The following is a 16,551-nucleotide window of genomic DNA, read 5'->3' on the forward strand; positions in this document are numbered from 1 at the left end:
AGCCCCGTGTTGGGCTCCGTGCTGACAGCACAGAGTCTGCTTGGGATTCTCTCTCCCTCTCGCTAAAAATAAATAAATAAACTTGAAAAAATTCCATTTCAACTCTTCGCATACTATCCTTTACGGACGAATGCTATATGGAGCTTATCAAGGAAGTAATTGAAGCAGGAATATTTTGAAGTTCAAAGGTTATATGTGATACTTTAACAACATGGCCATATATACACACTTTATTCTTAAAGCAATATCATTCATGCATTTTGTCTTTCTGCCCTACTTATTACTATCATATTCTGTTCCATATTCTAAAGCCAGACTCAGTACAGTGTAATGTCATTGTGCAGGTGCAGCATCTTTTTGTCTCTGTGCCTAAGAGGCTCCTTTCTCTGACCCTGCACTCATTCCCTAGTTACCTAAAGGCACCACATTCTCACCTCTCCCTGATTTCATTCGTTTGGTTCTTCTATGCCAAAAAATCGGATCCTTCTGTTCTTTTTTGGATAATTCCTCTCAAGCATCTGATCTTTTAAGAATAGGATTCCTACAGACTGAGTCAAACGTCTTCTACCCAAACTATCTCTGTGATAATACTTACCTAACTCTGCCCAACTTCCTCTTCACGCTAGAGTAAAGCTGGAGCCGGAAGTTGTGGTGGCAGCTTCTTGATTCAGCAGCTTCCTGACTATAGCTAGAGCCAGAGCAAGGGTGGGCAGAGTCTGCATGTGGCTGCAGGGCAGGGGTCAGAGATGAAACACTCACCCCACAGCCAGGCTGGCCTGCGGACAAGGTAAGACCAAGAGTCTGATTGTACGTGGAGGGTCAGAAACAGAAAAGAAGCCAGAAATTGTTTGTGGGTACAAGAGGCAGAACTTGGGAAGAGTTCAGAGACAAGGGGCTGTCAGAGGTGGTATGAAGAGCCAAGAGCTGTTAGGATCCACAGCTGTGACATTTTTCTGGTTTTTGCTTTTCTTCCACTATTCTCCATCCCCAGCCCAACAGCTTAAGCGTAGACCTCCATCACTGTTGCTCTATTGCTTTCTATGGGACCTGCTGCACAGTACGCAGGCAGCATATATCTGTTGAATTGCATGGAGCCCTATTAACTATTCCTTAAAAAACATTTTTGGGGCCCTTGGGTGGCTCGGTTAAGCAGCCGACTTTGTTTCAGGTCATGATTTGCAGGTCATGATTTGCAGCCCCGTGTCAGGCTCTGTGCTGACAGCTCAGAGCCTGGAGCCTGCTTTGAATTCTGTCTCTCTCTCTCTGTCTCTCTCTGCCCCTCCCCCGCTCTCCCTTTCTCTCTGTCTCTCTCAAAAATAAAAAGATTTTTAAAATCTTTAAAAATAAAATCTTTAAAAATAAAAAGATTTTAAAAAAATCTCTCGTGTAGGATACCTATCTAGGAAACCTTCCCTCACTGCCACTGAATAGGATTTTGTTCTTATATATACTCATGGTATGTTTTTTGGTATCTCTCAGTCTCTTTCAGTGTTGTACCTTGTATTACCCATGTTTGAATTTGTTCTGTTGGTTTTTGTTTTTTGGGGTTTTTTTCTTCTTTTCCTGCCTGACGGTATCCACCCTAGGGGCAAGATCACTGAATCATCTTTGAAGATCCTAGTAGAAGTGTTACAGATTTTCTTTGAGTCTTTAGGTGGCTACTGTGTATTACTCCTATTTCCCATCATTTCCAATATGCTTTAGTTCTCATTCTCAATAATGGAGATACTGACTTAGAAAGAAGAAACAAGCTTTGTAGAATCCAAAAGTCTAGTCCAGTGTCTTGAAAGAAAAAGCAAAGAAAATGAATATATAACCCTCAAGTAAAGTTACTTTAAAAGCCAACCTGTATTCTTTTGTGCAAGACAGGATTTTGTTTTCACCTGGCTATCATGGTTGCCTATACTTACTTTACTTTGGCTATATAGCTCTGATTTGTAGTATTTTTGGAATTTGAAATTAGAAAGCCACTTATACCTTAATTCTCTTATCGCAGTGCAACTATTGTAGCTAAGAACCGATGGTTTAAAAAAAACACACAAAAAAACACCTGTTTAGTTTATGCCAGAGTGTAACGTATATGCATGTGTGTTCTCATACATCTATAATTATCTATTTATCACCTATTCATGTTTATTTTAGAATTAAGAAAGAGTAAAGGAGAATTTTTTGAAATATTTGAGCTGTCTAGTACCATAGTCACTACCTACGTGCCAAAATTGAACATTTGAAACATGACTATATTCAATTCAGATGTGCTGTATCAAATATATAAACAACTTTGAAGGCTTAGCTTATTAGTTAAAAGTAAAATTTATCATTAATACAGTTTTATATTGGTTGCATGTTGAAATGACAGTATTTTTACATATTGGGTTAAACAGCATATTATTAAAATTAATTTTATATGCTTATTTTTACTATTTTTATGTGGCTACTGGAAAGTTTGAAATTACATGTGTAGCATGCATTATATTTCTGTAACATAGCATTACTCTAGTATATGCTATAATTTAGTTACTTTTACTTTAAAAACATTACAAGGAAGTTGTGAAAAAATTCCACTCCAATAGAGGGGACAAATTAGTTGATAGTCTGCTGTGCTGCAGGCACTGAGATTTTACATGAACTAAATTTCATTTAATTCTCCCCAAATCTTATGAGATAAGTATTGTTCCTCTTTTAAAATAGGTAGACTGGGGCTCAAAGAGTTTAAAAAATTTCCTACAAGCCCATGATCAGACACTCAGCTGTCTGTCAATAAAACTTAATCATATCTGCCTGACTTCAGACATCATTCTCTTTTTACTAGAGAACTCTCTAAAATGCCTTTCCTTTTCAGAGTCTGGCACCATATGCTACCAGAAATTCTAATACCACCCACTGTTATGAGGTCTTACCAGCCGATTACTTCAAAATAAGATCTGATTTTCTTTTTTACCCAAATGAAAATAAAACTTAAGTCCCTCATATGCCAAATTATCAGAGATTCCAGTCTTTTCCCATGGTTCCCCTCCCTATATAATCGTAAATAACCCAGAGTTGTTTACTAATGCCTGAGTATTGATCTATTTGTCTTGTGAATTGACCATAGAGTGGAAACTCAGATACACTCAAGGCTGGAGGACCACTTCACATCCTGTCTAGAGAAGAGTTAATTCAGTGAACAGTGGTTTTGTTTTCTATTGCTGTGTAACAAATTACCATTAGTGGCTTAAGACAACACCCATTTATTAGCTCATATTATCTGTAGGTCAGAAGTCCAGCATGTCATTGCTGAATTCTCTGCTCACAGTATCACATGGCTGAAATCAAGGTGCCTGCAAGTCTGAGCTCTCATCTGGAGACTCTGGGAGAAAAATCTGCTTCCAAGCACATTATTGTTGTTGGCAGTGTTCATGCTCCTTGTCGATATAAGACTTAGATCCCTGTTTCCTTGCTGGCTGTCAGCCAAGGGCCATTCCCTGCTTCTAGAGACTGATTGTATTCCTTGTCATGTGCCCACCCCTTACCCTACCTTCAAGCCAGTAATGGTTCATCAAGTCTCTTTCATGAGTTCAATTTCTTTGACTTCTCCTTCTGCCACTAATGGTAGAAAACTCTCTGCTTTAAGGGTTCTTGTAGTGAGATGAGACTCACCCAGATTATCTTCTGTTCAGGTCAACTATGACATATAACATAATCATGGGACTATCTCATCCTAGCCACAGGTCCAGGAATGAGGGCACAGAATATTGGGGGGAGTGGGTGATCTATTTTCATCAGTCTGCCCACTATAGTCCTAGGGATTATATAGGGCATGTATGCTACCACAGTGGCAGTGGCACAGAGCAAAGTATCAGAATTCTGCCAGCTACTTAGCTTAGCCAGTCACAGGGACAAAAGCAAGAGCTTAATTTCTTTCAGGTAGTAACATTTGCCGGGGAAGGAATGAGAATTGGACGTGAAAGATCCTGGTGTATTACCTTCCCTTTCTTCCACTTTTACCCTCAAATCTTACTCATCATGAACTTTCTTTGTGAGGGCTGCCTGGGTGGCTCAGTGGGTTAAGTGTCTGACTCTTGGTTTCAGCTAAGGTCATGACCTCACAGTTCATGAGATTGAGCACCATGTTGGGCTCTGTGATGACATCATCAGAGCCTCCTTGGATTCTCTCTTTCTCTGCCCCTCCCCCATTCTCTCTCTCTCTCTCTCTCTCTCAAAATAAATAAACATTAAAAAAAATTATATATATAAAACCCTTTCTTTGTGAAAGCAACAAGTAGATCTCTGTGTTAGGTGGAATTATAACATTTCTGACCCATCAGTTTTAAGGGCAGTGGTGTCCAGACATTTTAAGGTATGTTGGAGCTTCCATGTCCCCTCTTGCTGAAGCCCTAGGAAACCATGGAGGTGGGAGTCCCACTGGTGCCTTCTGAATGTCTTCCTAACAGGTCACTGGGGACAATTCTGCTGGTTCCTCTGAGCCAAAGAGCCTCCTCAAGGTGCAGGGAGTAGTCCCCTCCCCCCAGCACAGTGCAGACCTCAGTCTCTCTTGGAAACCTGCCTTTTGGACTCTTTCTTTCCCCACTCTCATATGCCAACCTGCCAATACTCAGCTCAAAATCCACTGTGGCTCTTGCTCTTCTTGGGAACTCCCCTTTAACGAAATGCCAATTACTGAGGTTTTGCTTGCCCAACTTTGTGCTCTCCTAAGTGACACATCCCCTTTCTCTTTATTGCTACTGTTGTTTACTTGAGAGGTTCCTTTTAGTTGACTCATATTTTTAACATTAACAAATGTATAGAGGAAACTTTTCTCACTATTATATGGGCAAGATCTGAATTACCTGCCATATATAAGTGTTCACTGTAAGAAAAAAGAAAAGGTAATTCTTAGTTACTGGTAGTCTCTAACCTGATGTAGCAGAATTATTCTCAAAAGGCTCCTTTCTTCTTCTCTGGTTGTCCCCAGGGGCATTTTTACTATAATTCCTAATGCTTTTTTTGTTTTATTTTTGTTTTGTTTCATATGGGGTTTTTGTTTTGAACTGAGGGGCTGTAATGCAATTACAGTTGACTCTTGAACAACACGAGTTTGAACTGTGTGGGTCCACTTATGCACGGATTGTTTTCATTAAATGCAGTACAGTACCATAATGTATTTCCCCTTCCTTCATCTTTTCTTAATAACATTTTCTTTTCTCCAGCTTACTTTATTGTAAGAATACAATGTAAATACATATATAAATACATATCACATACAAACTATGTGTTAATCAACTGTTTGTGTTATAGGTAATGATGTGAAATGTTGCATTTGGGAACGAATGGTCAAGAAAGAATTCTTGAGATGTCTTCGGTGCAAAAAAGGTGGTTCTATTAAAACATGGGGACAGGACCCACGGGCAGAAAGAGCTGCACTGAGGTTGTGAGAAGTGGCTGATTATATATTTTCAAGTTGGAATGGTGTTAGGGATAGTGTAAGTCTCTAAGGAATTTGGAAGCAAGGTTTCCAGGACCTTGAGGGGCTAGCTGTTGTTAGAAGGTCATTTATTACTGTCTAGTAAAACCTTAGTCGTGAGACCCTTCACATGTACATCATTGGGCCATATGTTTGAAGGATGATTGCCAACATATATATCTTGAGGGATGCCTGGGTGGCTCAGTTGGATAAACATCTGACTTTGGCTCAGTTCATGATCTTGCAGTTTGTGGGTTTGAGCCTCGCGACAGGTTCTGGGATGATGGCTCAGAGCCTGGAGTCTGCCTCAGATTCTGTCTCCCTCTCTTTCTGCCCCTTCCCCACTTATGCTCTCTCTCTCAAAAATAAACAAACATCAACACATATATATATGTTAATATCTATCTATCTATCTATCTATCTATCTATATCTGGGGGTGGGGGTAGAGATAAAAGAAGTTTCCAAAGGGATTTTTATATGTTAAAGGAGATATACAGGATCCTGGAGGCTGGGATAATGTCAAGCTGAAGTTGCCTTTTGCCTTTAGCAAAGTATTAACAACGAGGCAGCTAATCTTCTTGAGGAAGGTCACTCTGTCTATCTCAAGTCCTTGTCACTGGGCTGTGAGATGTAAGGAAGTTAAATTTTTTTTCTTTTGTCTTTGTTCTCCACGTCAAGACTTCTTGTCAACAGTAGGCTATTAGTTCATTTTGGGGAGAATCAAAAGTTAAATGTGGATTTTCAAGTATGCCTCTAACCCCCACGTTGTTCAAGGGTCGACTGTACATCTCAGGCTGTGTTGAAGATGCATGTGCCCCAAACTACCTCTCCCCATTTTCACCCCCTCCATCCCTGCTGCTGTTAAGCATATCACCTAAAATCATACCTCATACCACCAGAGGTATGTGATCCACAGTTTAGAAAACACTGATATGACTCCCTCTTTCCCAGAGACCCACCTTGAATTCCTTCCCTCTAAGAAACCTTTTCTGACAATACAGACCTCAGTGATCTGCTCAACTACATTCATAAGGGTACTGTGTCTAATTATTCAAATGTTGCTGTGTGACATTTCATTAAGGACAAAGACCATGCTTTAGACTAGGTTTTCCCACAGCACTTGGTATGCTACCTGGCAAACAGCAGGCATTCAATGAATATTTGTGGTTTGATGATCAGCAAGGAGCAGCTCTGGGTAAAAGTGTGAAGCCAAGTTTGTCTCAGGTTCTTCTACCTTTGGCTGCTTCAGTCACAGAAAGGGCCGTGGATTATGATCCTTCTCTGAATTGGTAAGGTTCCCTTTTCTCAGTAAGTTCCAGGTGGTTCCCAATTTTTCTCAGTCTCCCCAAGTCCCACTTCATGTGCTCTGTGTCTCATTATCTTGTTGACTATTAGCTAAGATATTTGGTGTTTGCTACTAGATCTTATGCAACTTAGCTGTGTCTTATACAATTTTTTTGTATCTTCTATCACATCAAAGACAGACCATGGGTACATAATAGCTATTTATTGTATCAAGAAATGAATATGTGTTATATATTGTTTGTGTCTTGGAGTAGTTCTGTTATGTCTTTAGGAAAAAAATATGAAATCACCAAACTAATCGATGTTAACACTGGTCAAGGGAATTTACTAAGTTTATTAACAGGTATGCAAACGCTCTGTGGTTTTGACTTGGAGTAATAAAAATGAGATCTTCCTTCTATCTCTCCCCCTTCATTTGGTCCACTTGGCCAATTCAAATGTTTCTTTCAAGGAACAATGTAAGTCTTTAGAGCTTTACACACAACTGATGGTTCCTTCCCTGTATTCTGAGCGTGTCGTCATACGTACTTCTAGTTAGGGGTGACCACATAATTTATTGTCCAAACTTGGACACATTGAGAATGGAAGGAGGCACAAATAACTAGTAAGCCAGGATAAAAGGTGTTCCTGACAAACCAGGAAATATGGTTATACTACTTTGAAAGTAGTTTTTTGCTTACTGTATGTCATTGAACCGTAAAGCTGTTCTAAGTCTGAGCCTTAGCTTCCTTTGTTATCAAGCACTGTACCTGGCACATAGTGGTGGTAGAAGAACTGTGAGTGCCTCTTTAATAATGTTCATTTAATTGCATATTATACTATCTTGATGTAGAACTCAAACCATCCCATTTGGTGCCAATTATGAGCCATTTTCTCAGTATAAAAATATAGGGCAATGAGCTTAATTATATGCTTGTGTAATGATAATAGCTAGCATTTACCAGCACTTGGCATGTGTAAGGCCCAAGGCTAAGAACTTTGGTTGAGTTCTCTCATGGATTTCTCACAGTGATTCTTGGAGGTAAGTACTACTATGGTCCCATTAAATTAGAAGAAAGGATGAGTTTAGAAAGATTAAGAACCTTGCTCAGGGTCATCCAGCTTATTTTGTAGTAGAGGTTGAACTACAGACTAGAGTGTAGACGATAGTGTAGTAGTAATATAGTGCAGTGTAGACTGTAGTCTCCTATATGTGAGAAATAGCTGGTATCAAATTTTGGAAAGTAATTTAAAAATATTAATACCATACTTTTAGAAAAACTTCATGTGTTTACATGTTTAAAGGGATATGTATTTAACTAATTACAGACTGCAGAAACAAGTCAATGTGGCAGCTGTGAGGTCATGAGTAGTGATAGACAAACACATTCTTGCTGTTCTTTGCATTAACGTTTCCATTTGTTATGGCACAAATATGCTGTTAGTTTTGTTGAGGTCATTTTCTTTTCTATGAACTACTAAGTGTGCAAAACAGTTCGTACTACAACAAAACTGTTGTAGTACAATGGTTGGGTTTATTTTAGCAGAGTTTTCAGTGTATGTTATGTAGATAAAGCATGAACAGTGTCTATTTTCTACCTGTTCTTTGGAGTAAGATTTTACTTGGTAACAATTTTAAGGACAGTAGAGATGCATCATAATATTAACTCTAATAAAATTATTTAGTATTATTGTAATTACAAGCCATGTTTTGACATTGATGAAACACATTATCAGTGGTTTTTAAACAAAAGGAGTCCATTTAATTCTATTAAAAAAAAGCTAAACTATAAGGATAATTGTAGCTTTAAATTGTTTTAAATCATAAGAGATAAATACATACAGAGAATATGCTATAAATATAATACCAGATAATTATACACACAGACTTTCATACAGAAGGTATCTTTTAAGAATTGTATTCTTAATTGATTTTCTTTTTCTATTGACAAGAGGGGTGTATGAATAGCTGTAGCAACTGAAATTGGATATTATCAGGGTAATCAATTGCATGTGATGTGTTATAAACATAATATGGGAAACTTGAAAATGAATGTTTACATAATGAATATTAACCTTTATGAATAAATGATAGGAAATGTTACTATTTAAGACATTCACACAAAATGATTACATTTGTGGGGTACCTGGCTGACCCAGTTGGAAGAGCATGGGACTTTTGATCTTAGGGTTATGAGTTTGAGCCCCACATGGGGTATAGAGATTACTTAAATAAACAAAGCTCAAAAAAAAAAACACCTACATTTGCTATAATTCAGGAATTTTCTGTTTTTTGTGTTTTTTTAGCATCCCACATTAAAAGAAATTTTTTTTAATGTTTATTTTTGAGACAAAGAGAGACAGAGTGTGAGCAGGAGAGGGGCAGAGAGAGAGGGAGACAGAATCCAAAGCAGGCTCCAGGCTCTGAGCTGTCAGCGCAGAGCCCGATGTGGGGGGCTCAAATTCACGAACCGTGAGATCACGACCTGCGCCGAAGTCGGACGCTTAACTGACTGAGCCACCCAGGCGCCCCTACCATCCCACATTTTAAAAAAATTTTGAGATAATTATAGATTCACATGCAGTTAGAGGAATTTCCTGGGTTTTTTGTCCTGGGAAATTTTTAGAATTAATATGCCTTTGAATTTCAGGCCAGAAAGCTTTCTGTAGCGTAACAAGTTATTCCTACTTAGTGAAATAGGATACCAGTATATCAGTGGGTAGAAAAACTGCATTAAATGGCAAGTTTTCACTGCACTCAGGTAACTACAAAAAAAAAAAGCTTGAATTATAATGTAGATAAGGATCTATGGTTAACTGAGAAATTGGGACAAGAGCGAGTTTAAAAAAAACTGGGTTATTTTTTTTTCTTTGAGCTTTTTATCATTTCGGGATTTAAAAATCTTTTTTTTCACTTACTTTAGGCAGTGGAATACATCAGCTGAACAAAACAAAATTTCATCTTGTATTGGAGAAGATGGACTTTAAAAGATAATCATACAGCGCACCTGTGTGGCTCATTCGGTTGAGCATCGCACTCTTGGGTTCGGCTCAGGTCATGATCTCATCCTTTGTAAGTTGAGCCTGGCATTGGGCTCTGTGCTGACAGCGAGAACCTGTTTGGGATTCTCTCTCTCCCTTTCTCTCTGCCCCTTCCTTGCTCACTCTCTCTCTCTCAAAATAAATAAAATACACTTAAAAATATATTAAAAATAAAAAATAAACTGTCATGGAAAGAAAAGAAAAAGAGCAAGTTAGGAAGGAATGAGAGTTGGGGAAGTTGCAATATATTTTATTTTTTAACATTTATTTATTTTAGAGAGAGAGAGAGAGAGAGTGCTAGCAGGGGAGGGGCAGAGAGAGAGAGGGAGACACAGAATGTGAAGCAGGCTCTAGGCTCTGAGCTCTCAGCACATGGCCCCATGCAGGGCTCAAACTCACAAAACCCATGGTCATGGCCTGAGTGGTTGTGGGAGGCTTGACCAACTGAGCCACACAGGCACCCTGGGGTGGTTGCAATTTTAAATAGCATGGTCAGGCTAAGCATCGCAGTTAGGGTGAGATTTGAGCAAGGAGTTAAAAGAGGGAAAGTAGACACAGGAAAAATGTTCCCGGCAGAAGGAATGACTCTCGCAAAGGCCCTAAGTAGTAGTCTGTCAGGAACATTCAAGCAACAAAGGATGGAGGATGGTTGGAGCTGGAGTGGGAGAGGTGAGGGGCAAAGGCAAACCAAGGGCTTTGTAGGTCGCCATAAAGACCTTAGCTTTTACGGACAGTGAAAGAGAGCTACTGGAAGATTTTGACCAGATAAGCCAGGAGCTGACTTTTAAGAGAGTATTCTTTTTTGAAGTGTTTATTTATTTTTGAGAGAGAGAGAGAGAGAGAGAGAGAGAGAGAGAGAGAGAACAAACATGGGAGGGGCAGGGAGTGGGCGGGGCGGGGGGGTTGGTGACAGAAGATCCAAAGCAGGCTCCACGTGGACAGCAGAGAGCCTAGTGCGGGGCTGGAAGTCACAAACTCCAAGATCAGGACCTGAGCCAAAGTGGTATGCTTAACCCACTGAGCCACACGGGCATCCCAAGAGAGTATTCTTTATTCTGGTTGTTGTTCTGACAAGGGACTGAGTGAATGGTGGGCAGGGAGACCATTTAGCAGGCCACTGAAGTATGATCCAGACAAGAGAAAATGGAAATAATGCAGGTGATGAGCAGTCTAATTCTGATTCATTTTGAGGGTACAACTAGCAGGCTTGCTTGAAGGCTTGGAGGTGAAGATGAGAGAAGGAAAGGAGCCAAGGACCCCACAAAGTATTTGTTCGGAGCAACTAGCTAGAAGGACCGTGGCTAGGTCTTGAACTGCTTTTTGAGCAAGGGAGAATTATACATTTAGAAAAAAACCCACTAATATTGCACGAATATAATCCATCTAGGTGGAGAAGACGTGTGTATTATATGATATTCCAAGTGCGGTAGGCCTGAAAAGTTATTGTAGTCATTTTGGTGGAATGTTGGCTGCTAGATGGGCACTCTTAGGTGTGTCTGATTTCTGGGGTATATAAAATGTACAGCTAAATAAGACTCAGATATCCAGGACACGAGTACATTCACACTTTTCAAATGTCAGGTGGAAGTTCTAGGCCGTAAAAGCCAGTTAGTTGATGACAGATTCAACGATTCCGACGTTAAGAAAAAGCTGTGGTCCAGGGATTTGATTTCGGGATATCTGTCTCTAGAACACTTCCAACCGACAAGCGGTGCCAAGGCTCAGCGCCGACCCCGGCCAACCTGGCAGCGCTCGCGGTCGCACTTCGAGTGCAGGCACCTCCCCTCCGCGCGGTCCAGGGAGGGGGCGCGAGCCACCGTTGCCAGTCCCCCGGCGCAGGGCGAGGAGAGGCTGTCGTCCGCTCCCACCCAGACCTGGTCGCCATCTTCCGGCACGTCCTTTCCCGGGCGGGCTCCAGCCCTCGCTCTCGGCCCTTGTCTCTCCTTGGAAGGGGCTTCCCAACGCGCGCAGCTGCTGGCGCTGCGCTTCGTGGGGGTCGCTGGCTGAGTCCAACGCCCAGGCGGGGCAAGGGGTGGGGCCGGAGCGGCGGCAGCTGCGCGGCGGCGCAGTCTTCCCTCGCTCCTCGGAGCGCGCGCCGCCTCTCGCTCCGCCCGCGCGCGAGCCTGGGCGGGGAGGGAGGGGCCAGGAAGCGGCGAGCGCGCCGGGGAGCGCAGCTGCGGGCGTGGGGGTGGCAGGAGCCGCGGAGCCGGCACCGAGAGCGGCTGCGGCCGGAGCGGGCGGCAGAGACAAAGGCGACGGTGAGTGCAGCGCCGGTCCGGGGCGAGCGCCGGCCCCCACCCCTAGTCCTCGCGGCCTCCTGGGCGGGGGCCTGCAGCCTCGAACCCCGGTCGCCACGGGCTCGGTGGGGAGCGCGGCCCGGCCCTACCCCCCGCGCGCTGTGGGCTGAGCCTGCGGCTCCATTTTCAGGTCTGGGCGAGGTCTTCCTGCGGACCCTGCCTTTGGTTTTTCTTCCCTTTCCTTCTGAGAAATGGTTACATGCTCAGTTCAAAATTCACGACAGGCGGGCGGCTGAGGGAGCCAACCGCCCGCCTGATGTAAAATGGAAATGAAAAGACCCCCCCCCCTCCCCCCCAACTTTGCAGGTCTGGGAGTCAGGAGGAAGGCGCGAGGGGGTGGGCGGAGAAGGTCGGGGTCTTCCAGGTGAGAGTTGGGGGGGCGGGGAGCCCCCCCCCAGCCTCCGGAGCCCCGACTCTCGCCTGAGGCGTGCGGCGCGTTCAGCCCGCGTGTCTCGCCGCGGTTCTCTTTGGGCCCCGGAGAGAAAGCCCTGACTGACCACCTCCTCGGAGAAGCTCGTGTTACTCTTACAGGTTGTCTCACCGAGCGCTTGCTGCTTTAGTTGTGATTTTTGGTAACGGGTGTGGTAGGTAGCGGCTCGCTGATGCCGCATTCAGAGCTGAAAAGGAGCCCCGATGGCCTGACTTCATGTGTACTTGAAACAACATTGGGATTTCTCTTTAGCTGCTGTAACTGTAGATGATAAGCTTCTATACGGGAATTTGGTGCTGAGGTTCAGTTCACGGAATTGACACATTTTGTTAAGGTGCCTGGCTTATAGTAGGTGCTCAGTAAAGTATTTGAATGAATGAGCGAATCTTTAAACCTCGAAACTGATTTCAGAGCTAGTAAAATTTAGGAATACAGCCCTCTTGACTCGAGGAAAAACCGTTGGCAGACAACATTTAGTTTTTCTTTATATTCGTGTTTCTTGCTTTTACCCAACGTATACATAGTGTTGATAATCAGTTTTCCATGTTACAAGTGTAGAAAATATGGTTGAAATGTGGAAGTTTTCATTTTGAGGGAAGTTGGTAGACATTTTCTGTTATTTAAAAACAAGTGCTATTTCTGATTTTCTTCTGAAAGAGCGAAGAAATTAAAGAAGTGGATTGTATTTTGTTTTTTTTGAGCCCCCCCCCCCACATTCTCTTTCCTTACGAATAAATGAAGTTTATGGGCTTTGTGGGGGACCGCGGTGGCCTGGTCTTAAGTTGCTTTTTGATCTAGAGGGAACTCTGAAGTTAGGGGGAAAGGAAAACTAATGTTGCACCAATCAAACCCTATTCAACCGGTATTCATTAAGCACCCATTATGTACTAGCACCTGAGTTGGTTGCTGAGTTTCTAGAAGCAAACGAAACCCACAATTATGGCTTTAACCTGAGCGTGAAGTTCTTTCCTCATGATCGATGTTGCAAGTTGGGACTGTCTTGTACCCCTGCTGCCTACTTAAAGTTGGGAAAGATGGCAGGTGGAGTGCAGGAAGTGTAGATCCCTAGCAGTCTGTTTAGTGGTTAATAAGTAACTTCATGGGGCTGAGACCATGAATTTCCATATTGTCTGCTTAATAAAAGCAATCTACATTTTAAAATGAAGGGAGGAAGACATTTAACACCCTAGTATTTTTATTTTCTCCTTCTTCCCCACTGGATAAATTTGGTACAGTGTATTTATTGAAGAGTAATGTACTTGTGGTTGTTTTCTGTAAGTAATCTTTGCTATACAGCATTTTCTATTTTTAAAAATCTCCAAGGAAAAACAGTGGATTCCTTTTCTACAAGAAATGTTTTCAGTAAAGCACCTATTCAGAAGTTTGATTTGACCTTGTAGCCACCATTTGCAAATAAATGCAGTATTGACTTGATCATGCTGAAAAGGGAAGGACTATTAGTAATAATTCATGGTTCCATGTTTAGGCTTTTTTATCTAGTATTGCGACCGTGATGAAACTGATTACTAAAAAAGAGAATGCTATTTGTAGTATTGAATTTATTCTGAATGTAAGGTTGCATTGCCTCTTTTTGTCTTATACATAGGATTAAAAAAACCAGTGCTTATGTAAAAAAATTTTGTTAATGTTTATTTATTTTTGAGAGACAGAGACAGAGTGTGAGCAGGGGAGGGGCAGAGAGAGAGGGGGACACAGAATCTGAAGCAGGCTCCTGGCTCTGAGCTGTCAGCACAGAGCTGGACTTGGGGGGGGAGGGGGGGGCTCTAACCCATGAGCTGTGAGATCATGACCTGAGCCAAAGTCGGGTGCCTAGCTGACTGAGCCACTCAGGTGCTCCAAAACAGTGCTTATTTTATTTGGCCTCATCAGAAGGCCAAATCGATGTGTTCCAAAGTCAGTTTAGATTATTACAAAATAATGTAGGATAATAATTTTTTTATAGATAACATTTCATTTTAGGTGGACCCTTTTGACTTGTTAACACCTTACATTACACATTGTTGGAAAAAATAGGGACCTTCATATAGAGCTTTCAGATTTTTAGATTTATTGGCTACTTTTTGTCGCTGTGCTTGGGAGTAATATGGAAAGTAATTCCTTAATTTTTAGTTGTAGAGGGTTATGATAGTTTTTCTTTAAATGTATGTTTCTAGTAGGAAGAGTTACTTTGACAATATACTGCTGATAGTCTGGTGCTGATAAGAAACCTAACAGTGGATGCTAATAGTGATGTTTAAAAAAAGTGTAAACAAGGGGTGCCTGGGTGGCCCAGCCAGGTGAGTGTCTCTTGATTTGGGCTTAGGTCAGGATCCCAGAGTCATGGGATTGAGCTTCCAATAGGGTGTGGAGCCTGCTTGAGATCCCCCGCCTTCTCCCCACACACACCCTCCCCACCCCGCCCTCCCTTGTCCCCCTCTCTAATAAGGAAAAAAATATTTTGAAAGTGTATGCAAGCTGTGATATGTTGAATAAAAAATGCTTGGTGTATTTTGTTTGGAAATGAACTTCCTCATCAGAGTTCCTGATAGTTAAGAGTATTGAGACATTTTATCGCTTCTTGGCCTTTTGGCTAAGATCAAGTGAAGAGTATTGAGACATTTTAATTTTTTTTTTTTTAAGAAATAACCCATAATGACTAGGTTTTTATATCTTAAAAAAAAATAATGTGTTTTCAAAGTATTATTACTACTTGGGAGGATTTTATAGTGTTTTGAGTCTAAATAAATTCCAGAACCTTACCATTCTATAATTGTTGGAGTATTTGAAATGTTGATGCTTTCTTTCTCAGGGTATGTGTATTATTTCAGGATGGGAGTAGGAAGTTTGTTGATTTGTAAAGCTTTTTTGGGACCCTTGAGAGTGCTATACAAAGTGTTTCCTTTGTCAGATATAATTAATAGTGATTAAGAATGATGCTGATAGGGGCGCCGGAGTGGCTCAGTCGGTTGAGCGTCTGACTTCACCTCAGGTCATGATCTCATGGTTTGTGAGTTCTAGCCCCCCATTGGGCTCTGAGCTGTCAGCACTGAAGAGCCTGCTTCAGATTCTGTGTCTCTGTCTCTCTCTCCCTCCCTCCCTCTCTCTGCCCCTCCCCCACTCACACTCTGTCTCTCTCCTTCAAAAGTAAATACTAAAAAAAAATTTTTTTAAATGATGCTGATAAAAAGCATATTATACCTGTTCTCGAATTTGTATAGATTAAGAAAGTATCAAGTTTTTTCTCACAATTGGAATTGCATATTGGTATTCATCTGTTACATTGTTCTTCATCTCCATTCCCATGAAATATTTTAACATTTTATTGAATATTAAATGATTGTGATGTTTTAGATCTGTCATGGAGGGGGAACATTATGGGTTCCCTGTACATTCTGGAGAAGAAAGATGTGAAATGTGTGCTTACCCTTCTTCCTTAGTTCCTAGTTAGGGGATTTATTCTGGGTTTTTTGCATACCATGTGGAGAAACTTGGAATTTAGCGTATTAATAATTAACTTTATGTGTCCTGGTACCTCACTTCAAAGCTTAAGAATACTTGAACATTTCTATAATACTAACAAATAATGAACAGAGCAGGATTTAGCTGAAAGAGTTGTAGGCTCCCATCCAAAGGGAGTTCTGAACTGCAAGCCAAAAGACTTGGTAATAAGCTGTCTTTATCAAGACACCATAAAATACCTGCAAATGCATTTTAGTCACAATGGATTGTAGTAAAACAAACCTCCCTTTTTCCTAGAAAGCCTTAGATAATTTCATATTAAATTTAGGTGTCTTTGAAAATGACTAACCCATGAGTGCTGATATTTTCATTTTCTCTCTTTCCCAGTTACAAATTCATGCTAAGATTTCCAGTTGAATCTTTATGATTGAATTATTATAGGCATCTTTCAGTAAAACAACTTAGTAAAATAATTTTGTTTCATTTAGCTTAATATTCTCCCACTTTTTGCTTAATAAAGCAATTGAGCATTGAGTATATTATGTATATTGAGCAATTGAGTATATTTTGCACTTATATATAGCGGGAACCCATG

General features: G+C 41.2%; 1 protein-coding gene and 1 pseudogene across 1 annotated transcript in view; both read left to right on the top strand.

Moving 5' to 3' along the window:
* The first annotated feature begins 6,191 nt into the window (after window positions 1-6,191).
* The window catches only part of LOC113604554 (translation initiation factor IF-2-like), an 89,279-nt gene continuing 78,919 nt past the window's right edge, over window positions 6,192-16,551 (top strand). The window contains exons 1-4 of the mRNA XM_027077004.2: window positions 6,192-6,345; window positions 6,526-6,733; window positions 8,034-8,085; window positions 11,461-12,028. Coding sequence (XP_026932805.1) covers window positions 6,192-6,345; window positions 6,526-6,733; window positions 8,034-8,085; window positions 11,461-12,028 — 982 coding nt within the window. The remainder of the gene's footprint in view (window positions 6,346-6,525; window positions 6,734-8,033; window positions 8,086-11,460; window positions 12,029-16,551) is intronic.
* LOC113604586 (uncharacterized) lies at window positions 15,068-15,148 on the top strand (annotated as a pseudogene).

The sequence above is a fragment of the Acinonyx jubatus genome, chromosome A1, assembly GCF_027475565.1.
Source record: "Acinonyx jubatus isolate Ajub_Pintada_27869175 chromosome A1, VMU_Ajub_asm_v1.0, whole genome shotgun sequence".
In the NCBI taxonomy this organism is placed as follows: domain Eukaryota; kingdom Metazoa; phylum Chordata; class Mammalia; order Carnivora; family Felidae; genus Acinonyx; species Acinonyx jubatus.